The sequence below is a fragment of the Siniperca chuatsi genome, linkage group LG1 (genome assembly GCF_020085105.1).
Source record: "Siniperca chuatsi isolate FFG_IHB_CAS linkage group LG1, ASM2008510v1, whole genome shotgun sequence".
NCBI lineage: Eukaryota > Metazoa > Chordata > Actinopteri > Centrarchiformes > Sinipercidae > Siniperca > Siniperca chuatsi.
This window is the reverse complement of record NC_058042.1, coordinates 2866428-2892851: the sequence shown is the minus strand read 5'-3', so window position 1 is coordinate 2892851 and position 26424 is coordinate 2866428. Positions and strand designations below refer to the sequence as shown.

Here is a 26424-nt window from a genome sequence, read left to right as displayed (position 1 = left end):
AAAGACCGTCGGTTCGTCCATACGGAAGTTTGTTTAGTTTTGTTTTAAAGAGCAGAAGCAAGAAGTCCGATGTTTTCCAAACTAACTAACTAACTAACTAACTAACTCCTCGCTATAGCTGGCGTATTGTGAACACAGCGGCTAAATGAAGAGTGAATTATACAGTGTGCAGTAAGTTAAAGCTGAAATGTCTCACATTAAAGAGTACATCGACAAAGTGACTCGTTATTATGAGCGGTACACGGAGTATGTGAGGAGAAACCCAGCTGCCACAGCACAGCTGGAGAGCACGGTGCGGACACTCTCCTACCTGATCGCAGGTCAGTGACAGCAGGCTTTTACTCATATTTATAATAATACAGAATAAAATGTTACATAGCTCAGAGGCTGTGTAAAAGCTGCTTCTGAATGCAGTTAACTCGACTGAACTCTGTCTCAGACCAGAGATGAGTTTCGCTTTAACTTGGACCGACACCAGAATCGTCTTTGTTGCTTTATTGCGTTCACATACAAGGAATGTGACTCCGGTTTTAAGTTGCTCTCAATGTTACACACAGTTAACAATTTACAGGAAGTTAGAAACAGCTAAAAACAAGAACAACAAAGCTGAGCACGGATAGGTAAACACAAACAGAAGGGGCATTCATTTTCAAATAAGAGAGGTTTTTGTTAACATTTTAGATTTTGTTCAGACTTTATGTATATGCTATTTGACACCAAAAGAAATAAAATATTTTGAGAATTGCATATTTTTTTTGCCCCTGGGAATGTTGTCATTTTTAACCCCCTTAAAAACGTCTTAGACGGGAGTTTCAGCTTTTTTAAGGTTCAATATCTTCAGACATGTAACTGCTAGAGCCACGCCAGTCAGTAGGGACACAGACAAAACCATGTACAACAGATCCGCATGATTGACAGGCACAAGCACATGTCATATTTTTCATTACTGGCCCTTAAATGGGGGGGGTGCAAAATGGGTGGTCTTGGGGCCCCAGGCAGTCCCCCAAAGTATATACATATGGACGTTTCCATACTTCTGGCTAAAAATACAGTATTTCATTGCTGTTATACCAAATTTCAGGAGCGCTAACATAAACAGAATTCGATTTATGGCAAGTATGACAAGCCAAGGTTGCAATTTGTTGCCTTTTTGAGATGAGGACTCATTCCTAGGACCATGAAAGTGTGCGTGAAAAGGGGTCTGTCTATATTTGGGCATTTGGTGTGTAAAGTTACAAGTTCCTTCCATGTCGTCTTCACGTTTAAATTCAACAAGATATGAGGCTTACTATACATAACCGACTACATTCCCAGGGGCAAAAAAAAAACAACTATGCAATTCTCAAAATTCAGAGAAAATATTTTACAGAATTTATTTTTTGGTGTCAAATAGCATATACATAATACACATAATGAACAAAATGTAAACAAAAACCTGTATCTGATTTGACACAGAATGAGCCAGAACTATTATGTACATACAAATAGGTGTATATACAGATAGATATATAAAAAGCAACATAAAATGTCTATATACAGGTCAAGGGTTTCTGTAAGTTGTAAACAAATACAAATAGTGCAGAGGAATAAATATTGAATGGGTACTGTAATAGATTACTTTATATACATGAAGTGGGTGGTGACACTAGCTACTTATGCTGCACAGAATGACACTGGTTGTGTTGTTTTTAGCACATAATGAATGACAACATGTCATGACTCTTATTTTGCAGGGCGATTTGCAGATTCCCATGAAATATCTGAACTGGGTGAGTAAAAGTCAAGGGTCGATACAGCTGCTGTTTGCAGGCCAGTTCTTTCTTGCATTCACACCTAGCAGTAATTAGAATTAGTAAATCAGCCAGGCTGATACACCAGTTAATGATAAATTAGCTTATCACAGATATATCAGTATTAGCTTATATTGGCGACCGATAAATAACTAGAAGTTGCAGTTACAGAAACGAATGTTCAGTGTAATTCAACTACAGTCTGATCAATATATAGTTTGTCCACCAGAGAGCACTGTCAAGTTTATTTTTCACCTGTAAAACGTCCCACTCAATACAAATCATGCTGAAACATTCTTTTAAAAAACACTTTAAAAAAAAAATGTTTTTTTCTGTTAAACAAAGAATATAAGCAGATATACCATTATCAAAAATCAAATATCAGTCCAGCTGTAGTAGTATTGATTTGTGCTGAAACTATTAGCAGATAAATTCATTATTCAATCAACAACTATTTTGATAATCGAAAAATCATTTTAAGTTAATCATCAAGCAGAAATGCCAGCTTCGAGCTTCTCAAATCTTGAATATTAAATATATTTGGGTTTTGGACTGATTGAAATTTGAAGATGTCACCTTGGGCTCTGAGAAATTTCTGACATTTTATAGATTAATAATTTAATCAGAAAAATAACCAACTGATTAATCAATAATGTTAGTTTCAGCCCTGATAATGATAATCAATGGCTCTCTCATCTTTTTCCTTTTCTGATACACACATAATCTGTAGTTTTGTTAGTTGTAAGCTTCCATGTAGGGCTGGGCATAATAACATATCCAGATGAATTGTGATTTTGTAAACATACAGTATATATTGTGTTATTTACACAACATGATAGTAAAATATTCTATTACATGATTCCAGTGATAAATATAATGAATGGTACGTAATCGATAAACTCCCTCTCCCTGGCTGTGTGTCTTTTTCAGTGTACTCGGCCTCCAATCTCCTGGTGCTGTTCAATGACAGCATTCTGCGCAAAGGGCTGCGATGTGCCTTCCCCGTGGTGAGCACTGCTACAGAGTTTTACCGTAACCTCAGATTTCATTCACAAAGAAAGAAATGCTTGCTGCGTTTTTATACAGGCCAGTGCACTGATGGCCAGTGCACTGATGGCCAGTGGACTGATGGCCAGTGGACTGATGGCCAGTGGACTGATGGCCAGTGGACTGATGGCCAGTGCACTGATGGCCAGTGGACTGGCTACTACTAAACTACTATACAGGAAGAAAAGCAAGGGAGAGAGAGATGGTGACAGATGCTGAACATGAGTTTTAGACCGAAAAGAGTTGCGTCAAGTTTTAACCAGTCGACGTTTCCGTTTTTTCAAGCTTTTTCTTATTTAAACAAATCTAACCAATCAGAGACAGAAAATACTGCTAGAGAAGCATGCAGAAGCATCTCTGGCCGGCTGGCCATACACTTGCCAAGAGATCAATAGCCTGTAGATTGAAATCCTCCTAATCTGTCACAACACAAAGATGGCTTCTTGATTTCATGGGTATAGCTGGTGTGGAAAACTGGGCAGCTAACATGCAGGTATTGGAGGTATCGCTCGTTTGTTTTCTCTGTGGCTCAACAAACTTCTCTAATCGATCACTAAAGAGAGAAAGATGAATGTGACTGCCTTGCTACGGCAACATAATTCAGCGTTTCTCTTATTCCTTGAAGAAACAGGCTGCAGTTGTCCCAGCTGGAAGAATCGACAGAAGTAGTTTTCAGTTTGAATGGGGTGTTATTGTGTGCTGCAGACTGAAATTGCTCACTAGTGTCCCTGCTGTGTGTTCAGTCTCTCTCTCAGCAGAGACTCCTGAACTGGCTGTCTGTGTTGGAGTATGTGGAAGTTTTCCTGGAGATGGGAGCCTGCAAGCTGTGGGGTGAAGTCGGACGCTGGCTGGTGATCGGACTCATTCAGATTTTTAAGTAATTTTTCTCCTCTTGTGACCTGTAGCAGGATTTTTTTCCCCATTATTTAAAATGAAAAGAAAAATTAAACCAAAATGTATATTTTGCATTGATCTGACAAGAAATGTTGGATTTTTAGTAGACTGAACTCTACTTTTTGTGTCTCTCAGTTTGACTGTATTTGAAATAGCCAAAAGTATGTGGACACCCACGCCCACGTTCCAACTTTGTGGCAAAGTTTTGTTGAAGTGCCTTTTCAACATGACAATGCCCCCGTGCAGAAAGCCAGCCCTATAAAGAAATGGTTTTCCCAGTTTGGTGTGGAAGAACTGGCGCCTACACAGAGCCCTGATATCATCCACATCCAACACCTTCGGGATGAACTGGACCTAAAACATCAGTGTTGGACCTCACTAAAGCTCTTGTGTCTGAATGGGAGCAAATCTCTGCAGCCAGATTTCAAAATCGGATAGAACGACTGAAACGAGGAGAGTGGAGGCTGTTGGAGCAGCAGATTAATGCCCGTGGTTTTAGAATGACATGTTCAACAACTGCATATGGGTGGAATGTTTGAGTGTCCACATACTTTTGGCCATGTAGTGTATAAGCATGAACAAATCTTAAGTACACAAAAGAGAGTACCCCAGTTCAAAGTGTGTGCTTTGTTTTATATTATTTCTTTCTTTGCGGTAATGTTTGAAAGGAACTCTGTATGTTGTCATATCTAGAATACTGTGTATTAACCCTTTAAGGGAGTATGACTCGTTTAAAAACATTTCAAGAAAAGAAATCACATGCTTCATGTCGCACTATGGCATTCCTTGTTTACTCTACTGTCTCTGACCAAATTTTCTCCTCGCATCGATCTCCAGGGCAATTTTTCGCATCGTGCTTCTTCTGAGGTACAAATCCGGCATTCAGACTTCACCTCCCATAATCCCCCTCGACAGAGGTGCAGAATTTGTTAGTGAAGGTCAGTTATCCTGTTTCTCTCTAGCTGTTATGACTTCCTTCCAGAGATCAGTCTCTACTAAACTAAAAAGATTTAGTAGAGGAAGTTACAGAAGGAGTGTATCCACAATTCAGCCTCCCGTCATTGTGAGCATGTTTGCATGCTGACGTTAGCATAGGAGCTGCTAGCATGGCTGTAGACTCTTAGTCATTTATTTAGACACAGTTTCTTGAGAGGTAGGACTTGTTGATCCCGACATGACTCAGGACCAAAACAGTCCAACCCAGTTGTCACTTCTGACAACTTTTAACATTTTTCATGTTCTCAGGTAACAAATCATTTCGAGTGTGGACAAAAAAATTACACTTAATTAAAGTTGCACATATCAATATTTTTTACATTAACAGTGGATCGAATGACTACATGTAATGTGAAAGAAGCTGCTTGCAGAATTATCACCCGACTCTGCACTTCCCCACGTGCTATAGAGCCTCTTTTAGCTCGTTGTTTTGGTTTTACAGCACATTTACTACTTTGGTTCAGTCTCAGCGCTCTCCAGCTACAGCAGGCAGGTGTTTCCAGCTAAAAAGCCCTGATAAACCCACTGTACACTACCTGCTCAGGTAGCTGTTAACTAGCTGGTGAACATAGTGGAGCATTTAGCAGCTTAAGAGCCAGATGTTTCCTCTCAGAGGTTTGGGGGAAGCCGAAACGGAGCTAGAAGGAGATAAATATTGGACTTACAGTCTTCAGGTGGACACAAACACGACTCCAAATGAACGATAATGTTGCTCTGTGGATGTGTAAATACTGTAGACAAACGTTTGCTAAGACGTTCACCATAACAATTCTATGAGGTTAAATGTCAGTGTTGTGTTTACAGCTCGTTCCGCTGCCCCTAAGTAGCCAAAAAAACGAACAATGCTGCTTTAAACTACACAAGCAAAGGCTGTTTCTCACTTCTTGCACTGTGCATTGAAAAAGTGATGTATGTATAAGGAGTGAAAGAGATTGTACTGTGTTTCCTTCCTCTTACCACAGATGACGGTAACAGGGAGCAGCAAGATGACACCTGTTTTGTGGGCCAGAGGTCAGGACGAGCCATTAGGCCACTGGGCAGCAGTAAGACCAGTTAAAACTCTTTTTAAAAAAATTGAAATGTAATATCCTAACCACGTTTCACATGGCCTGAAACTTGGAGCAATTAGAGCTTGTTAAGCGTCTGTGTGACTGAGCGGTGGTGTGATCTGAAACACGGAAATATCTGGTTTACGTCTAAACAAAAGCCTGCTTACCGGAATCACAGAAGACTTTAAAAAAGTCTTAATGCTAGCTGACAGCCAGGCTGCACGTATGCTGCAACACTTGCTTGTTCACATGAGGTTCTGTCACTCCCTTTAAAAAAACAAAACAAAAACAAATTACTCCTCCTGCCTATATTAGTATCTTAAATGTTATCATGTATCTCTTCTTTTACTCAGAAGGTAGCTTAATAACCACCAAACTTCAACTTTCACACATCTAAAGGTCAAATCCACACGAGGTCACATCGGGCAGACACCTGCTGCTTCGCTGCTCTCTAACTTTGAAGAATGTTAAACTTCTGGCCGAGCAGTGACGTCTTTTTCATCCGCTCCTGAAGGCAAACTGTAACGTCACTGTTTGGGGGTTTGGCCAGGAGAACAAAGTGATTTAAATTTTTAACCCCCAGAGGTCAAGCTTCAGTTTTCTGCCCTGTGTAAACCTTTGCTCTTTGGTTTAAAGGCCCTGAGCACACGTGTCCGTGCACCAGTCAGCAACATTTGAATCAGAATCTGGTGACAGCGGGGCTATTTGCTTATGTTGCCAACATAATATATCAGATGTGATCAGCAGATTAAGCAGAGTTTATACTGTTAAAAAATGTAACTTTTAACTTAAAGCAGCTATAATTAATATTTAACAGTAGATAAAATGACTGTTGTATGTGAAATGTGTTGCCCTTGGTGGCAAACTCAGAGTGATTCTGCAGCTCTTCTGGGTGTTTTAGCGTCTTTCAGCTCATTGTTTTGGTTTTCCGACTTTACTGTTTTGGTTCGCTCTCATCAGCAGTATTTTCGAGCGCAGCGGGCAGCTGTTTTCAGTGAAAAAGCTCTAAAAACCCACTGTACACGACCTGCTCAGCATCACACAGCGGACAGACGCAGTCAGAGAGCAGCTGGTGAACGTAGCGGAGCATTTAGCAGCTAAAGAGCCAGATGTTTCCCCTCAGCAGCTGCTGGAGACTAAAAACAGAGCTAAAAGGAGAGTGGCTGTTCTGTTCATCCATCAGGTGGCCAGAAACACAACTTTGGATTAATGCTAATGTTGTTCCATGTCTGTTATAGTTCACCATACCAACATATGTCAGTGGTGTGTTAACGGCTTGTTTCCGCTGCCCACGAGTCGCCAAAACATTAATTATTGCAGGTTTGAAGTTTTAATAAAAAATTGTACAAGGAATAGAAAGTGGCTTTTTTTATTTGTCTAACTTTCAAACATGTCCCAGTAGGAAAAGCACAGGTGTAAATAATAATAGTAATGATGGCTGAATTCCATGTAGCTGCTTCAGTTTCAGGGTCCTGGTATTGGGCATGCTGGCTCACTGTCCCGGCTTACTGGGACACCTGAATAGTTCTGAGCCATCGTCAGTGTTATTAGTAACACTTGTGCTCTTCTCTACAATGACAAAATGTCTTTGTCATGAAGAAGACCTATTAAATATGAAAAAAATAAATAAATACCAGCTGTTTTGTTGATGTGTTCGTGTTGCAGTTAGTCAGGAAAAGCAGCCAAACCCCACACTTGAACCTAATCTTGGGACCACGTTTAACAGGGAGGTTTTACTGACTGACTCACTGTAGGAAACTCGTCCACCTCTTCACCTCTTTTCGCCTCTGTGGTGTGCCAGCTCCCTCCCTGCAGGCCCGGCTGTGGGGGGCACCGAGTCAGAAGAAGAGGAGGAGCGCCTTAAATGGAGAGAACCTCCACAGCAAACCAACACAGCTGGGGCTTCAGGAGACCATCGCCGAGTCTGTGTACATCGGACGGCCACTCGTGCACTGTATCCTTCCCTCATTGTCACTCCAGTCCGCCCAGTCGCATAATTAAATATTGAGCTAAAAAGCACACACAGAGAACACACCTCTGCCAAGGCCACATCCTCTAAATCCTCTAAATGTTATTAGGAAATGTTAGAAATTTCTAATCTTTATCTGGTTCTGGATCTGAATCCAAAAACACATAGTGAAAGACAATCACAGGATATGTGTGGCAGATACTACACATATAATATCTAATATCTTATATCTTTAGTTTTTTTGGGTATCTTGCCAACTAACAAATAAGCAAACCAACAAAGGCGACTGACCTTCTTTTCAGAGGTGAAGAATAGTTATTACTTTTTTAAATCCATATATCATGTTTTCATATTTCATTGGCATCTAATTTCAATGGGGGGGACAAACCTGTAATCCTCTTTCAGGACAAAACAGCCCTCTACAGTTCAGCCCCAAAAATAAACTGATACTGAAGCAGTTTATCGGATTACATGTGAGTGGGTACTTAAAAACAATTACAGTAGTTTTTATTTGATGAACTAGAATATAGAGAGGAGGAAGTGCACAGAGAAATGTTGAGGGCAAGAACAGAAAGCACCTGATTTAGTAATAAACACATCTTTCTAACATTGCATGTGTTTTTACCTACAGATTTACCTAAAGATTCATCTTACGGTTATAGAAATAAAGTTCATTGTTACTATTATTGTTATTATTAATAAAATAACCATTGAGAACTTCATTGAAAGACTGCTGTACCACCACAGTTGTTGCTGAACTGCAGGATTTTGAAGTTGTCTTGACTCGTTGCTGAGTGTTATCCACAGACTGTAGGCGTTATCCTGCAGAAAAGGGCTGATCTTTAAAAGCCACCTGTGTGCTGTAAAAACAAAACAAAAATATAATTACCTGTAGCCTGTAAACATAATTATTTAACCTAAAAAAAAAAAATGAAGCCATGTCTTCCTGACCCTTGAATGTCATACGACCATTTACACAGAAATATTTCTAATCTTAAAAGCACAACACAAAATGTTAGAACGCATAATTACTTGCTATTAGATTCCTTATGTTGTTTTTTTTTATTTGTCCTACTGGAGACATTTTTATTGGACATATTTTTCCTTAAAGCAAAGCCTCCTGGCTGCAGTGCTCTGCCTTGGACTCTGTGGAAAACAGTCCTGGAAGCCCTGGCTCGTCTCTGCAGTCCTCGAGCTTTCAAGGTATGCAAGCTCCGCAACATTCATTCCCATTCACCTAATTATAAATAGTTTCATTTTCAACATCACGCCTGATCTTTATCTAGTTAACAGAAAATGTAGAATACTAATTATGTTTAATTATTCTGCAAAGAAATATATTTACTTACCTTGGAAGGAAAACGCTCCTCCATTATTTTTACCATTGGAGAAATTTACTCAAGACAGGCAAAACTGTTTCTGGGATTTCTGGGCCACTTTTCTTTCAAATTGGTAAAAATTTTCAGTTGTGAGGATTTTTCAATTTATCTAAATCCGGAGGGGATGCTGAATTGTTTGGCAGATTCTGTTCTAGGGTACAGAATTGTTTTTTTCTTATAAGGGTTTGTACTCTTCATGTGACGACTTAATTTAAAATATTCTCCATGTTAGTGTAAGGATTTGAATGGAAGTTTTGATTTAGATGTGGAGGATGAAAGGGAAAAAGAGACATGGAAACTTTATTGTAGTCGTTTATTTTCTATCAGTTAGGTTTTATGGACATGCGTTAGGCCACTCTGTCAACAGGACTGTTGTCCCACAGATAATTTACAATTTGATAGAAAACCTTTTCAGAAGCTCTCTTACATTCCTGAATGACTCAGCTCTTCTGAGTCATTCAGGATCGTTTCTATCAGACTTGACAAGTGAAGGTTGAGTTATGAATGAAGTGAGTTATGAATTGAGTTATGTGTCCTCCTTCCTTTAGTTTTGCTGTGCTCAGTGATGGAAAATTTCAAAATCGATGGGAGAAGGCCGAGATAAGGAGGAGAACCTTTCTTTTGCTGTATTACCTTCTTCGTTCACCCTTCTATGACAAATACTCTGAGTAAGTATCTCTGTTCAGTGGTGTATTGCAATCAAGAGGATAGATATTCAATTTACACCCATAAAACAGAGAAAAGCTTCAAATCCTCACATTTTAAAAGCTAGAACCGGAGAATATTTGGCACTTCTGCTTAAAAACATTACTACCGACTAATTGATTAATCGTTTCAGCCCCATATGAAATACACCAGTCTGTTTAGTGTTTTGGTAGAATGAATGCAGTTTTAAATATTTATAAAATAGCAGAAAAGGCACAATTGTTGGCACTTGTGTTTTAACACTTGTGACTGTGTTTCTTCGTCTGCAGGGAGAAGATTCTCTTCCTGCTCAGACTTCTGGCTGATCATGTTCCAGGAATTGGCCTTGTAGCACGTAAGTCATGTCTGCTCCATGATGCTGACTTCTACATGTGAGCTTTTGAAAGCCCCAGAAAGTATTTCAGTGTAACATTAAATATTCATGACTTATGAAAGCAATAGACAAAGTTAAAGTTTGGAGAAAAACATCCTTAGTTATTATTTATGAGTAGTTTAACCCTCAAAAAACTCAGCGTATCCATCAAAAAGTTACATAGTCTGGCTTTAAATACATTTCAGTTTGAATAATATAATGATGGCCCAAATATAACCGACTGGTAGCAACTTAAGACATTTTATATTATTGTAAGAATTTCTAACATTATATTGGGTAATGTGTGTATTAATATAAATGCCATTTTCTTATCAGCAGCACCATTACTACTCACATATTATTAGTTTATAACATATTGGTGCTTGTTTTGTTCATGTGTTCAGGCCCTCTGATGGATTACCTCCCCACCTGGCAGAAGATCTACTTCTACAACTGGGGATAAAACCTGCTGGATGTTCTAAGATCTTTGATGTTTGCAAGTCAACAAGGGCAACGGCAAGAAAGGAACTGTCAGGCCCGGGGACTGACACACCTGCCATAATTGCCCAAAAATCACATAAAATGACGTGGAAAGGATTACCACTTCCGACTGACAGCGAGGATCTTCTTAGTAACAAAATGTATTGATTTAGAAGGCTATTTCAGCATCAAAACAGACATTATCATCAGGACTTCATTTTCAGTAATCGGATTTTTACCTTGACGCTGGTTTGACTTAATGCTAAAGAACATGTTTGCCACATGACTAAGAGGCATGTTGGAGAACTTCATTCTTTGAGTTCACGATTTATGCTACGGTCTTGTACAGTGACGTTTATGATGTGTGGCAGAATACTTTTGTGAGCAACGTCTTATCTTTCATTGCACTCATGTCAAAAGCCCTCAGAAGTGTGCAGCATTTTGTCGAGAAGAGGCGTCAGCAGTTCGACATCTTTCAAGAGAGTACCTAAAGCTAAGGAGCGATGACTGAGTAGCACATAAAACTTGAGTGAAAAAATCTCGACACCTGATTTCCAGCAGCAGCCATTGAGTTTCCAGTTCTTGATTCAATATTGGGAGAGTTTTCATGCAGAGAAGAGGGTGCACACACTGATTAAGGCCGGGTGTGTGTGTGCGCGCTGGAGTCAAGGACCAGAACACGGCAGAGGTTTTCAATCTTTATTAACATACTGAATAAGTTTCTTTTTGTGGCCTACAAATAAATAGTTGAATGTTTCATCCTTTCGGTCCACATGTTTGTTACTTTTCGGAGAGTTTATCATGGGTGGGACACACACACAGGCATGGCCACGCTAGGAAAAATGACACTCTATCAAAGAAAATTGCAAACCGGTTTCCAGACCTCTTATTACTTACTTGGGGAAGTCCTTTCAATAACTTATTGAATGTCAAGTCTGCCGGGAACATACGAGTGGGGTACTGTGGGTTTGATATGAGCTGCATCACAATCAGGAAACTGGTAAGAGAGGGTGTGATACATGTAGGTTCACACTAGACGGATGTTGTTGTATTCACTTGCATGCTACCGTCCCCTGAAATTTAATTTTTCAGTTACGCAGAGAAATATTGAAAGGGTTCCTTTTCCCAAAGACATTTTGTCTCACCATTATGATGTGGTTTCCACCTTGAATGTCGGGAATATTTTTCATTGGCCAATACGTCTGAAACTGAGCAGATAAAAACGTAAACTTAAGACATCAGCCCTCCGAAATAAAAGGTTAAACTGCTGAGAGAAAACCCCCCAGCAAAATGTCTTGGTTTTTTTCTCAGAGCTGAGGTACATCGAGGCAGGCTTCAGATTAAACCAGCAAGACATCAAGCGAGACGTCTTCGAAGGTCATAACATGGAGATGCATAGTCAAAACAGTATCATTGTTTTGTGAGCTGGGACTTAGCATGTTCTATCTGATGTCTGTATCAAAACTGACTTATTATCAACATACTTCAAATGACACTTCATGCTCATTTGATGTCTTTTTTTTTTTTTTTTTTTTTTTAAACTACCGTTTGGGTTTAATACCTAATTTAAAACTGGAACACAACCAGGCTGGAGGTATTTGTCTCGTCGCTGTGCTCCCTGGGTTTAACCATTTTTAAGAAGGCAGACAATAAATAACCGTAGCAGCTAGGACATCAAATATTTGATGCTCCAGTGTTTCAGAATATATACTTTCACCCAGACAGAAATGCATAATCCCAAGCTCAGAAATCGCGTGTAATTGTCAGGAGTTGGCTGTCAGTGCTTTATGTAAATGGGAAAAATAACCCGTGGACAAACTCTACTGTAAGTGAACAGCAGTGAACACTGAATGCAAACATTGTGGATTCTTGTTCAAATTAACGCTGAAAATATATACCGCACCTTTAATATCACAATAAAACAAAAACAAAAAAGACTTAAGCATGAAGTATTTGATAATATGAATCAAAAACACTTGATTTATGCATAAGGAATAAAATATTGTAGAATTAACTCTGACGTCATTTTCAAAACTAAGACCAAAAAATTCTCAACAGTAAATTACAACTTAACTCTTGGTTTAGAAAAGATTATACCCTTTGATGGTTTCCTTTATGAAAATAAAACTCAAGAGTCTGCAGATGAGGATGAGAGAAGAAAATACTGTCTCACTCCTGTAAAATTGTCTCTAGAAGAGGACGGGCGACAGGGACGATTTCTTTTCCCCCATGCAATCCTTTCTGCGTCCCGTCTCTCTCTCGTCCCATCTACTACGGCCAAATGCTCATGTCAGTGAGGAGGCTGGTTGGCTCTACACAGGCGTTAGTTAAATATGTCTTCCCACAGGTTGGTGCTGGTCTCTCGGATCTGATCAGTAGGACCCGTAGCGATCCTGAGAAAACGTCAAAAAAGCCAGAAAAATTAGCTAACATTTGTTTAGAGGCTAATGAAGACATCCAGATGTTGAATCATTTCCCCAGTTCCTACAAAGTCAAACAACTCAGTTTAAGGATGATCGATGTCTCACCTGGATTGTATTCATGACACCGTTGGCGAGGACAGCCATCTTGCCCGCAACGGTCTTCACTCCTTGTTTGAACTGCGCAATGTCCGGGCCGGAGGGGAGCACACTGTCAAAGCCTGATGCCCTCCCTGAGAGGAGGACAGGAAGCAGTACACAAATCATCCACAGCACTTTGTCTCACACATATTTAAATTGATGCCATACATAAGGTTTGTTTTCCATTTCAGCACATGGTGTGAGAGGAGAATTAAAAACCTCTACTTTAGCAGTATATAAACTATTTTAAAAACAAAGTTTGGTATAGAACATAGATAGTATGAAGGGAATCAATGACTAGGTTAGGAATAATTTGAATGATAAGGGTGCCAATATCCTAAAAATCCCATGAAATCCAACAGTTAACGTATCTACTAACAGGTGTGTGTGTGTGTGAATCACAGCTGATGGATCTTCTTCCTCCATCGCTGTCCGGAAACTATTAAAACACATCAGCGAGCCGCTCTGTTGCACTGGGTGACATGTTCCTTCATCACCATGAACACACACACACTGTAGTTTATTCTGACTCAGTCCCACACACACCGTCCTGCTGCCCCAAACACTCACTACAGCACCACATGTGGATTCATCCGCCGCTGAAAATAGTCCCCAACAAACGCACTATTTCCTCCTGTTAGTTCGATTTAAAGATTTATGTCTTCAGCTGGGACCAATGGGCTTTGGGGGCACTAAGAAAAAATAAGGATTATGCCCCAACACACACACACCCACACACCTTACCTTTATGGTCACTGCCATCCCCAAACAGGTCAGCTGAACTGATGGAGGTGTTTCCAGACATGTTCTCCAGTCTTGTCTTCGCATCATACTGAGAGAAGAAGAAACAAAAGTCAACACCACAGCACACAGTTTTAAAAATAAACACACAAGTAGCACACAAGTCTCTCGAGGATTTGCTGCTTAATACATAGTTGCAAAGAACTTGAATTGGAAATTTGAATGTAAGCTTGAAAGTTTAGTTAATATTCTAATCTGAAATGAAGATGAGGTTTCTCACCTCTGCACTGCTCTCCCGACCAAAGAACATGTCCGAAGAGATCGCCTTTGCATTTGCAAACTTCTGTCTGGCCTCACTCGACTCCGACACTGGAGCTGATACCTCGGCTTTTCTTCTGCTGGGAAGTCTGGATTAAACAGAAGACCACACATCAGAGCTGCACCCAGTCCAGGGGACACTACTGTTGTCTTTTTTTAAGGAATAAAGACAAAAGACAGAGTGAGCGCGTGTGTGTGCGCGTGCATGAACATCTGTGTAGATACCTCTCTCCAATTGGCTGAATACTAGAGATGGTGACCTCCTCTTTGGGGTCCTCTTTCTCCAGAGCCCAGGAGGTGGTAAAGGAGGCGGTCCCTCCCTCAGTATCCCACCGGGATCCAAAACTGTCTCCCACTGTAAACGGATTGTCCTTATATCTGAAACATCACACACAATGGATTAACAACAGAGTCCCTGCTCGCCGGGGAAATCAATCTCTACTTGATCTTCATTTCTGTGGTTTAAGTACAAAATCAATCAAGCAGGTTGACTGATTTATACTGAAGCAGATAAATAAGTTGGTGTCACACGTACTTTGGGGGTCCAGAGGTGAAACCCGGCTCATCAAACATGTCCAGTTTGGAGCGAGAGGAGGACTTGGCTCCCACAGGAGTTTCCTGCTCAATCACCTGCATCTCTGACATCACTGAGTGAGACACAGCACTGAAACAGGAAACATACACACACTCTCAGAGATGAAACGCTTTCGTGATGATTACACATACCCCATCACTCAAGCCTCAACCTTATGGCCCAGATGCAAGGTGTCCTGTATGAAGAAAACGACTGCAGTTCCTAATAATGAAAGTTGATCATCTGCAGTGAAACCTCAGGTAGACAATCCCCAAACTCTGACCTCAGGATAATAACAAAACAATGTTTGTGTTGTGATGTTAACCTCCTGTTGCCGAAGCCCATGCCCAGTCTCTCGGCCTGCTCTCTCTTCTTGCCTTCCAGGTTCTGAAGCTTTTTTTCCTCCACCTTCCTGTCGATCTCCAGCTCTTTGTAAGCCAAACGCATCGAGGCCACACTGTAAAAACCAGAACGGGTGATCTCAGAGCGCAAAGGCGTTTTATCGCTTATTTTGAAAAATAGAAATTACAAAAACAACAAAGAAATCAGACCCTTTATAAGGAGCGATTCTGAAGTAATAAACTTAAATAGTTCAGATAATCTCAATTAATCATTGTTTTAACTGGAATTATCAACAAAGTGTTAAATACAACTACACAAGTGAAAATAAGAGATAAAATGCTATTTTTTTATTCCTTACATGGACTCCTCAGCTTGTTTCTTCGCCTCAGCAGCCTGCTCCTCTCTCATCTTCTCGGCCACTTGAGCCTGCTTCTCCACCTCCGAGAAACTCTTACTGCTCACCTTTTGGGCACCGAGACCTTTCTTTGCACCAAGCTGCATCAGCGGGAAATGTGGTACACAGATTAGTTCCAGGTTAGAGTCAAACGTAGATATTAAAGGTTAAACTGCATCCTCTGCATTGCACTACCTGCAACTTGTGTCTATTTAAAGTCACCCTCCAATAAGAAACACATGTTTTGTTTATTGTTCCTCGACTGTGATGTATGACCTTCACTGTGCAGAATGACGTTTTCACGTTTGTTTTCACGTTCTTCTGCTGAAGGAGTGAATTCCTCTGTGCTCACCTTAAGTCTCAGTTTAACACGTGCACATATGAGCAGGATCTTTTCACATCATAACATGTTTGGACACCAATCATAGTCCAATGTGCAACTTACACAAGTGTGATGTGGAACCTTGAAACCTCCAGGTCATATACACCGAGATTGGACTTCTCGGTGATGTAGGAAACATTTTGTGTCCAGCAGTTAAACTTTTGAATGAACAAAATTTGCATTTTCATAGATTCTGGATTTCTGAATGAGGGAGAAGGAATAGAAGTAATTTTAATAATTTATGACCAGGTAATTGAACTTTTTTGTGGAAAAACCATATCAGACACAAATTATTATTCAAAGCAGAGTACTTGTCTTATAATATGTTTGGAAGGGATGTTTAAAAGTGTACTGCATTTCTATAACATTGTCAGACTCACGAAGGACAGTTAAAAAAGAAAAAGATCAAAATTCAATGCAGAAGAACTAAAGATGTCGTCTTGTTTATTCCACGTATTCTTATCCCTCGTCAAAACCTGCCTACATTACCCACAATGCAACCCAACCACCAACAGTTCGGTTAGAGATTATGGTGTTATGCTAGTTTTTTTTCCACAGAGTAGTCCCCAAACCTGTAAACAGACTTTGATGTGTCAAATTGATGGAGTTCCCCTTTAAGTGGTGTACCAAACTCCTGTGCCTCTATTTTAATGGATTCATGCCGTCTCTTGTGCTCCATGTGAGCAAAGTGACCATCAAGTATGGCAGCTCCTAAAACACAAGGTTTGTGGTTTGGGGAAAATATGACTCAATATGACTTACCCCTTTTTTGGCAGCCATGGGCTTCTTCTTTCCAATGATGGAAGGCTTCACATCTGTAACACAAGTGGCAATCTAGTTAACAAAACTGCAGGATATTTTTACTTTTAAGCCCTCATTTAGCCAAGTAGGCAAATTGGGAATGACTTTTACAATGCCGACCTGAAATCAAAGCAAGACAAAAAACACACAAGCTCAGAGAAACAAGCTAATATCACAGAGAAACAACCCTGAGAAGAAAAATGGCTTTGGTTGAGTTTTATTGTTAATTCCCAAACTGCTTATGCTCAGTTAAGCCAGTGCACCACAGCATTTAAAACTGAGCCTTTAACCTGGGTTTCACAAAATCACCAGCAAGACGAAAACCTTCACTGATGTTAGTCAGTTCGCCTGACTGAGACAAGCATAGGAACTAAAATTACAGACACTTTTCATCTTTCAGAGACACTGGACTATTGTGACGAATACTATTATTAGACTCCTTTGGTCCCTTCTGTCAGTGAGATGTTAGCTTCCAAGTTATGACACCACAATGTCAGCAAGTCGTGTCTTAATTGCTAGCAGCAAAATCCACACACTGATTACCTGCAGGTATGTAAGACAGCGACAATGACTGAGAATACCAATCTTTACCTTGTCAAAGATCTTGTTTAGCAGCAGGTGCTCACAAGAAGTAGCACAAAACAAGCTCTCCTAAGTGAGCTATTTCCATTGCTTGATAAGCAGAGAAGGGAGAATGGGAGGCGGCTGATGAGATGTCAATCAAGCAACACAACCATGCGCCTGAGGCATAAACCAGCCAGCGCACAAAAACAACTATGCCCACACTAATCACCTTTGGGTGTCCATCCTTCCGGTGATGACAAACGCATGGAGTCCTCTATACGACAGGACAAACCAGTCACCACAATCATAATCCAAAACACAGAAGAAGCTGATTTAACATAAGAATAAACAAAAATATATAAAAAATATTCCACACTTTTGATGACATTTCAAGACGTCAACTTGTCAAATATTTTTTGACATTTTACAGAGCAAACAATTCATTTACTATTAATTTTGGTTCAAATATTTTTATTGCGAAGAGTTGTATAATCATCATACATCCAGTACATGTTCATGGTATAAAGAGAAACGTGCACACTGTTTGCCTTTTCCCAGTTCTTCTCTTTATTCTATGTAGACATAAGTGATATTGTTTTCTGCAGGTGAAAAGTTGTCACTCATGTTAACATAGAATAAAATGAGAAACGAGCAAGGTGTGTGCAGGTATTTTCTTGTCTTTGAGTTTGTGCAGATAATTATTTCAAAGAATTAAAGCATGAATGTGTGACTCTTGGAGATTAACCTATTGAGAAAAACAAGACTTTAAACAAGCTAACTAGAAAATGTCTGCAGTGAAACAATCACTACTACTGCTTTATTTTGAGTTTCCCATGTAAAGCACTTTTTAACTCTGATGTGAGTGGTGTATGAATAAAGTTTTTATTATTTTTATTATTGCACTGTTATCATATACAGTGACTGTGTAGACAGTACAATTGTTTGTATACATATACATATACAAACAGAGATAAAGAAATAGAGATCTAGAGACAGACAGACGGAGTGATAAGACGCTGTAGAGCAAAACTAGTATGTACCAAATGAAAGCACAACGTGAGCAGGGAAATAGCAGATAACAGTGCTGAAGTTACGAAAGAGCAGGGCAATGCTTGTGCCTTTACTCACACAGGCTGAATCAAGCTAATGGACTCACCAATGGAGGCTTTGGGAGATGTGCTCAGACCGTCGATGCTGGGTCCGTCCTCTGGCTCTAGAAAGGGCCAGATTAAAAACATTTCAACCAACACAACAAAATATTCCTGACTTTTATTACACAGCGTGTTGAACAATCTAAATTGAGTGTCATCTGCAGCTGATGTCTCTGTTTAAATCAAATATAAAAATTTGATACGCCCTATTATATACTGCAGAATCTTCTTTAACCAAAGCCTACACTGTGGAAGCCAATTCAGTTCACTGAAGTTTTAAAGCAGTACTCCAGCAATGTTTTAGGATTATCTGTCTGTCCCCCAGTCTTTCTGTTTCCTGGCCTGATGACATCACTATGACATCATCAGGGTTATTTTCTTAGACTTTGGGAAGCTCCCTCTAGAGCCACAAAAAGACGTTATACAACTTTTTTCACTGGCTGAGTAGTCCTCCTCATGACGGGTAAACTGACTTGTAAAATCAGCGGAGTGCCCCTTTAACAGACAGGTGACACATAGGTTTGTCATACTAACGGTTGTCCTCCTGGCCTTTGGCCGTTGTGTCCGTCAGCTGTGGGGTGACAGCGGCTCCATTCTGCTCTGGCTCGGAGGGCGGCGCCACGCTCCAGTCATTAGCAGGCTGAAAACGTAAAAAAACAAATCCAAGCTATTTATATTTTCAATTAAGCTTTTTTTTTTTTTTTTTTTTAAGCATTTTATATTTCAGGTCCAGCAGCAATCCTCAACACAAATTCAACATCAAACATTTGCACTGACCAAAACTTTTAAAGGTAATTTTAGGCATACCAGTGTTCTTAGCTTATCACAGATACATCAACTACAATGGATACTGTATCAGCTGTGGTAACAAGATATTGCAGTATAGTAATGCCAATATGTTATTATTACAAGCTTGCCAACACCACACACACTACATTTAATGGTGATTATAGTCCTCTATAATTTATTATAGTTCTGAACTTTCAGTGTTTTTACAGGCAACGCTGTTATAGTTGTTATTGATGATAATTTCCAGTGAATTTTACAGTTGCTACTTTGGTCACAACTGTTTAACTCTCAAATTAAAGGGATCCTTTTCTAAAATGTTAATGTTAAAAATAATCCACCATTACTAAAATAATAAAAAACTAAAATATTTCTGTTCCACAAAAAATATATGAATAAAACATTCCCGGATATGTGGCTAACATTTTTTTTTATCGCATACTCATTTATTGAAGATGGCAGCAGGACATGACTTTGCAAAAAAACAAAAACAAACCTGTGTATGTTCAGCAAAAAAGTCTGTCTCTTTCTTCTCAGGAACTGCAGGTGTGCCTCCCGCAGAAGAGTCAATCCATAGCTGCAACAAGGAGAGGAAGAGTGTTTGTTATACTGAGAGACACTCAGAGAATCTATTGATTATGTTCACACAGGACTTTTATTTTTTGGCACATTGCCTGTGATGTGATTATCACATACTGTGATTAGTACAGACCTTGTGGACTCTGAACAAGATCTGCTAACATGGCTCAGACAGATAATCACTTAAGATAACCACTCTTATGTAATATGTCAATGATCCATGGGACACAGGTTTCTGTTATTTCGACTGAGTGAGTGTTGTACAAAACTAAAATCAAAAACAAACTACTCAGCCGCTTGATGAGGTTGTGTGTAGCTATTAGCTAACAGACTACAGGAGCTGGACCAGAGGCAAGATCAGTATTGGAAAATTGAGAAACATATCACATAATAGCTGTAAATATTTTGCTTGCTTTCAAACATCCTAGATCAGAAAAGTTGCCGCTTAGTTGTTGGAAACTTCTAATGCTCACTGTATGTGTTCCCAATGTATTTTTCAAAGATTGCTTCAGGCCTTTGTGCTTTATTTGACAGGCACAGAGACGACGAGAGGGGAGGGGATATGTGTGCGTAACAAAGACACCTTAGTACGCACGCACATTGTTCTGAATGTTCCAGGGCCAATTAAGGGTTCATCAAGTTTGAGTTTGTTCTCTGGCTGAGATTGTTTTCAAACTAAACTAATTTGTTATTTCTCCAGTTAGGATTAATAAAATTGGGCATGTTCTTTCAGATCACATGTGTACCCCTGCAAGTTAAAAACAGGCTGAATTAAAAATCGCTGAAGAATGTGGTGCGTCTTTCACAGCCATAGAACAAAAGCTGAAAGTGCAATTTTATGATGTTTGGATGTAAGATATAATAACCAACAAAAGCACATCAATGCAGAAACATGGCCTACAATGAAATGAACATCTGTCATGGTTTAGGCTACAAGATAAGACTCATTCCCAAAATCTTTCAACTTGATTGATACTCACATCTGTGCCATATTTAGACAATGCAGCATTTGCTTGCTGCTGAATCTTCTCCCTGTACATCTGGGCTGCACGACTATTATACTTGGCGTTGGTGTCGTTTGTGGAGCAGCCATGTTGGCGGAAGAATGCCGTCTTCAGACAGAAGGGGAAAGGGAGCTATTGCATTACATCGAACACCGCAGATATCTGCCCAAGCAATACTAGCTAATTACATTGCTCAGAACATGAGTCATTAACATGAAAGATCTTGTTTTTAATTCATTTCAATGGCTCTGTTTTTCTCAGAGTGGTCAGTCTGACTTACCGCATTGGCATTGCCTCCAACCTGCATGCATCTAAGCTGAAACCAGTTCCAGTTAGAGTCTAACTCAGTGGACCTGAGGGAAAAAGGGAAGAATTTGGAAAGTTAACACTCCAGTATGTCAGGTACACCTGATTATGGCACTGACTCTCAGTCATTCACAATCTGTGGTCAAAAGACAAAACTATTCGCTACACAGCACACATCTGATGGTAGCCCAAATACACTCATTGTACCTGACAATTAAAGTGGCGTTCATGCTTTTCTCACAGATTGCTCAACTACTCACTAAAACTGTCAAAGAAGTATGCACCACGATGATACGTTGACAGCTATGATTATGGTTGTGGTACACTGAAGCCTACCTGATGAAGCTGAGATGCACTCCCAGGGAGCGGTGGATGCCAGAGCAGTCGATGCATAAGAACACACCATATGGAATACTTGCCCAGCTGGGGTTTTTGGCTGCGCAGTCAAAACATACCTGTACAGAAACGGCATGTACATGTCATTAACTATTGTTACTGGGACAACTTTAAAGAGTACCTAACATCAGAAGGGTAATTACGCTGTTTCGAAGCAACGCAACCACCACGATACAACAACATCTCTTGTGAGCTGTTTTTCCCAGTTCAGCGTACCCGTGATGTCACAGTGCATTATGTTTTTCCATTACATGTTGTTGTTAATGGTTGTGTACATTTTGGTTACAGTTAAGGTGGGCTGATGATGTAGCACTACCATCCTTACGTATCTGATACATGGCAGGAATGTTGTCAAGTCAATTTTATTTTTATTAGGGATGCGACTAACAACTGTTTTCATTGTTGATTAATCTGACGATTATTTTCTGTTTAAGGACATTATCTGTCCAGAAACAGAAAATGGTGAGAAATGCCCATCATGAACCCCTAAAGCCCAAGTTGACATATTCAAACAGCTTGTTTTGATATTCAGTTTACATTCACAGAAGACTAGAAAGACTAGAAAATCCCATTCTAGAAGCTGGAACCAGTGCATTTTTGCTTAAAAAAAAATTAATCTTAATTTAATTAATTTAGATTCAATTATCTAAAATTAATGCAGATTAATTTTCTGTCGATTGATAAATCACCTATTCATTTCAGCTTTAATTTATACAGCTGGGGTGTCCGGTGGCCTAGTGTTAAAGACGCATACCATTTAACCGCAGCCTCCCCTGGTGTGATTCTGGCCAGGGACCTTTGTTGCTTCATCTCAACCATACTGTCACTATCACATTAAGGCAATCTTCCAAAAAACAAAAAGCTTAAAAAATGATATAGGTGAAAAATCAATCAAGTTTGAATATCTATCCGTAGACCCTCAATTCAGATAGACATGCAGTAGGTGCCATATGTACAGAGTAGAGCCGTGGTTCCCAAACTTTTTCTGTAATGCCCCCTTTGGAAGCTGAAAAACATTTTTACACACAAAAGACACAAAACTCTCCTGCTATATTGACAGTGAACTCAAGAACAAGATAGGCCTCTTCATATTTTGGATTTAACTGACATGCTTGCTTAATGAACATCACCTGTTTTTCCCATTTACTCATTGTCAAAAGTCTGTTCATAATGTGCCGTACATGTCGTTTCCCTTCGGATTACATCTTGCTAACCTGACTCTTAAACTCTTAAAGCACTTCTTGTTTCTTAATCATTCCTTAATAAATCACACTCACAGCAAACATTTTCACTTGTCCAAGCAGGAAAAGCACAGGTGGAACTACTGACATTAATGATGTCTCCGTTCCAGCAATTATTGCAGTGCAATGCAGCAATTAATAATGGTTATTAGTTACACCTGTTTAAGTCAAGTCAAAATGTCTGTTGTGCAAAAGGTTTAATAAACTTAATTTTCACTCCACATTTTACTCTGGTCATGTGCCACCCATGTATGGCTCTGCACCTTCCAGTTTAGAAACCACTAGAGTAGACTGTATGTAGGGCACCTAGTGTAGATCTTTAATAAATATGACAAGGATAAAAATATAAAAGCAAAAGTAAATAACCACAGGAATATTACAGTGAATGGACATAAATGTACATCAGGTGTCACTACAGCACCACAGAGACACTTCAATTTATGTAAATAATAATATATTAGGATTATTATTGAGATAATTTGCTTAGGTCAGTCACAACTGCCACTATAAAAATACTCACTTTGTTGTTGGCACAACAAATTGTGGGTGTCCACAAAAAATTGGGGACGAGAACAGTGGAAACAATAAGCGCTGTACGCAAATACATCACTAACCATGGACAACACGCTATAACAATAAAAAAACAGGGGAAATACAACTGGTAATCACATTATGGGATGAAGACTACAAACACCAAACCACCTTGATTTCACAGTGAAAAATGGATAAGTGTTGAGACATCCTGGATTTTCAGCTATGTCTAAATATTGGCTGGTCTCTAGTAGAAGTGAAACAATTAGATAATTTAAATTATTATCAACTATTCTGATAACTATATCTTCTTATTATTCATATCAGTAATTTGTCAAGCAAAAATGCCAAATATCTTCTTGCAGTTTCTTAAATGTGAGGATTTGCTGCTTTTCTCTTTGGGATATTATATATTATATAATATAGTCTAATATAAACTGAATATCTTTGCGGTCTGAAGTTGTCACCTTGGTCTCTGGTCTGTCATTTTCCAATGTTTTGACATTTTATAGATTAAACAACTAATTGATTACTTAGAAAACTAATTGGCATGTTAATGTATTGTGAGAAATACATATTAGTTGCAGCCCTTGTCCTCAATCAATGAAAAAAGGATATTGAAAAGGGGACAGGTGAATGACGCTTCACATCCAAGACTGACTTTTTCCTTTAGGGTCCCAAATAAAGGCCACAATGAGTTACCGTTACATGTACATCAGACACTGCTAGCAGTAACGACATATGGTTCAATACTGTCAAACGTTACGACTTCAAATGTTAATACTGAACTGAACTGCGTGCCTTTTATTGGATATATCTAGAGTTTAGTCCAACCAGTTAACACATTCTCCTTTTATTATTATTTAGTAGTGTATCTTAGGTGGTTAGCTTCCTCAGCATACACAAATCGTATACGTGGCCTTTATGTTTGGCTGCTTTACCGGTAAGCTAGCAGCCGTTAGCTCCTGCTAGCTGCTGGGCCTAGCTACGTGCTAGGAAACAGTTAGCCATCCAGCTCGCTGCTTATGACCGGACAGATAAAGCTAAAGGACAAACTGCCAACACAAGCCACATTAACAACAATGATACACGTACGGCGGCGGCGTCTTATTCGGTTACCTTGTTTGTAGGAATGGATCTTAATCTTTTGAAAATGGTAAGGATTTCGGTCTTATTTGGTTCCGTAGCCATCTTGCCACTCTGACAATTTCCAAAAAGTGGCGTCACTACGGATCCTCGTGTGCCCCAAATCTAACAAACGCGATTTTTGTTCTTGACCGTCGCTCTTTACACACAAGTCAAAAACCCCTACGTGGAAAATGTGTTGTTAAAGTCAAATGATTGGTGCGTAGCCTGTGACTGTCATGTCTATTAAATAGTTTTCTCCAATTTCACTCTTTTACAATCATGTCCAATTAAATGCTATGGGAAACTCTTATTGGCTGACCCTGGTCTACCGCTCAACCAATCAGCATTAAGCCCTTAATAGGCTCAAAGAGCAAGATTAGTTAGGTCTATATCCTAAGTATCTGAAAGACTGGGCTTCGTGGCTTATTGTTTTCCTTATGCGCAAATATTAACAAAATCCCACAAGTTCTCTTCTTTTCATGAATGTTCTTACATATTTTAGCATATATGGAATAATCAAAACAAAACAACAATCTACAGGTGGATCAATCATTCAACTGGGGAGGCAATTTATATACTTATGAGGAGTGTCTTCATAAATAATGAAATTATGTCTCTGTAGTTCCAGGGGATTAGGCAAAGGTTTTCGGCGCACTCCCTTCAGGTATATGTATGCTATTTGGGTAACAACCGAGAGTTAATCCCCAGTTGTACCTTATTTTACCCCAGCGAGAAAACAACATTCATTTATTTATTTGCATCCCTGTTGTAACAATAAATCAAAAATGTAATTACATCATTACATATCATCGAATTGAATATAATAGAATTGCTTTGTGGATAATATGGCTTGTCTCTTACCTAATCATTATCTACTAACTAACACAATTAGGGATGCTTCTTTTAAACGTATTACTCTCTGTAGTAGAGCTCCTTAAACTGTAACTTTGGTTCTGTCCTGTTTGGGAGATTTTTGTTTGTAGTAACTGTTGTGGTTTTATTAGCAGCCATATTGATGAACATTTGTTTGGTACTATGTACTATTTGGCATCCTAGGTGATGATGTTGAGATCACAGCTGTTTATTTCCAATTTTGTAATTTTCATGAATGCAAATTTCATGGTATTCACAAAGGAGGTCAAGCAGTACTTTGACTCGATTCATTTCTCTATAAATTCAAAGGCTGTGAAAACTGTAAAGACTTTATTTGAAATGTATATGCAATGTAGTGCTTTTCTTCCTGAACACCTTATTACAGAAGTCGAAAACACCTGTGGATGCAATGATCGTTATTATCATTTAGACATAACGCCGTTTTCTCGTGACAATGGGACAATTATCTTAAAAAAATAAAAGGTAGTTTTCTCAGATCTTGATGTAATTAACTTGTGATCTTGAGGTAATGGGATAAAATAAAAATATTGCAACCACAGCTGTTCTCGGCTTCCACATATTAAAATCTATATTGTATTCTTTCTCTTTGTTACATGGTACAAGGAACGTTAACGTCCTCTGTAAAGTCACTGGTTCAGGGAGGAAACTCCTCCTCATCCTCTCTGTTTTGGCCTTCAGGCGCCTCCGAGGCCGCAAACAGGAGAAGAGTCCGTTGTTAGGGTGATTGAGGTCTTTTATGATCCTCCCAGCCCTCGTGTTGCACCTCCTGGTGTGAATGTCTTGTAGGGCTGAGAGTTGACATCTAATGCTGGGTTTAGCTGACCTCAGCACCCTCTGCAGGGCCAGGAAGTCCAGAACCAGGCAGTGATGCCGGTCAGGATGCTCTCTATGGTGCAGGTGTACAAAGTCTTTAGCACCTTGAGGGGCAGCCTGAAGTCCCTTAGGCGTCTGAGGTGGTAGATGCAGCTGTCCACCCTCTCCACTGGGGCCCTGTTGATCCTGAGGGGATGGTAGTCCCTCTCCTGCTTTTTCCCAAAGTCCACTATCAGCTAATTAGTCCTGTGTTGATG

At 39.5% G+C, this 26424-nt stretch overlaps 2 protein-coding genes across 3 annotated transcripts; one reads left to right on the top strand and one right to left on the bottom strand.

The window, feature by feature from the left end:
• Nucleotides 1-5: 5 nt before the first annotated feature.
• pex16 (peroxisomal biogenesis factor 16) lies at nucleotides 6-11420 on the top strand. The gene is made up of 11 exons (XM_044202694.1): nucleotides 6-320; nucleotides 1734-1769; nucleotides 2721-2797; nucleotides 3581-3714; nucleotides 4569-4669; nucleotides 5690-5770; nucleotides 7578-7730; nucleotides 8876-8948; nucleotides 9673-9792; nucleotides 10099-10163; nucleotides 10586-11420. The coding sequence occupies exons 1-11, from the start codon at nucleotides 188-190 to the stop codon at nucleotides 10642-10644; spliced, it is 1032 nt and encodes a 343-aa protein (XP_044058629.1). The 5' UTR covers nucleotides 6-187; the 3' UTR covers nucleotides 10645-11420.
• Nucleotides 11347-24655, bottom strand: arfgap2 (ADP-ribosylation factor GTPase activating protein 2). Of its 2 annotated transcripts, XM_044202666.1 has the most exons (17): nucleotides 24452-24655; nucleotides 21501-21619; nucleotides 21139-21211; nucleotides 20835-20966; nucleotides 19772-19852; nucleotides 19024-19129; nucleotides 18495-18551; nucleotides 17568-17612; nucleotides 16736-16788; nucleotides 15556-15692; nucleotides 15181-15312; nucleotides 14817-14945; nucleotides 14507-14659; nucleotides 14244-14370; nucleotides 13967-14054; nucleotides 13190-13314; nucleotides 11347-13054 (listed from the first exon to the last, which is right to left on the bottom strand). In XM_044202666.1, exons 1-17 carry the CDS (start codon nucleotides 24521-24523, stop codon nucleotides 13034-13036), a joined length of 1650 nt encoding a protein of 549 aa, XP_044058601.1. In that variant the 5' UTR covers nucleotides 24524-24655; the 3' UTR covers nucleotides 11347-13033. The 2 variants fall into 2 exon arrangements, with proteins under 2 accessions (XP_044058601.1, XP_044058609.1); XM_044202674.1 differs by lacking the exon at nucleotides 17568-17612 and having other exon boundaries at nucleotides 24452-24652.
• Nucleotides 24656-26424: the final 1769 nt, after the last annotated feature.

Coding starts and splice junctions, on each gene's coding strand:
- arfgap2 (XM_044202666.1), bottom strand. CDS start 24,523: ATGGCTACGGAACCAAATAAGACCGAAATCCTTACCATTTTCAAAAGA. Junction 20,967..21,138: donor TTGGAGGCAATGCCAATGCG/GTAAGTCAGACT, acceptor TTCTGTCTGAAG/ACGGCATTCTTCCGCCAACA. Junction 19,130..19,771: donor TTTTTGCTGAACATACACAG/GTTTGTTTTTGT, acceptor TTACGTTTTCAG/CCTGCTAATGACTGGAGCGT.
- pex16 (XM_044202694.1), top strand. CDS start 188: ATGTCTCACATTAAAGAGTACATCGACAAAGTGACTCGTTATTATGAG. Junction 1,770..2,720: donor CCATGAAATATCTGAACTGG/GTGAGTAAAAGT, acceptor TGTCTTTTTCAG/TGTACTCGGCCTCCAATCTC. Junction 4,670..5,689: donor TGCAGAATTTGTTAGTGAAG/GTCAGTTATCCT, acceptor CTCTTACCACAG/ATGACGGTAACAGGGAGCAG.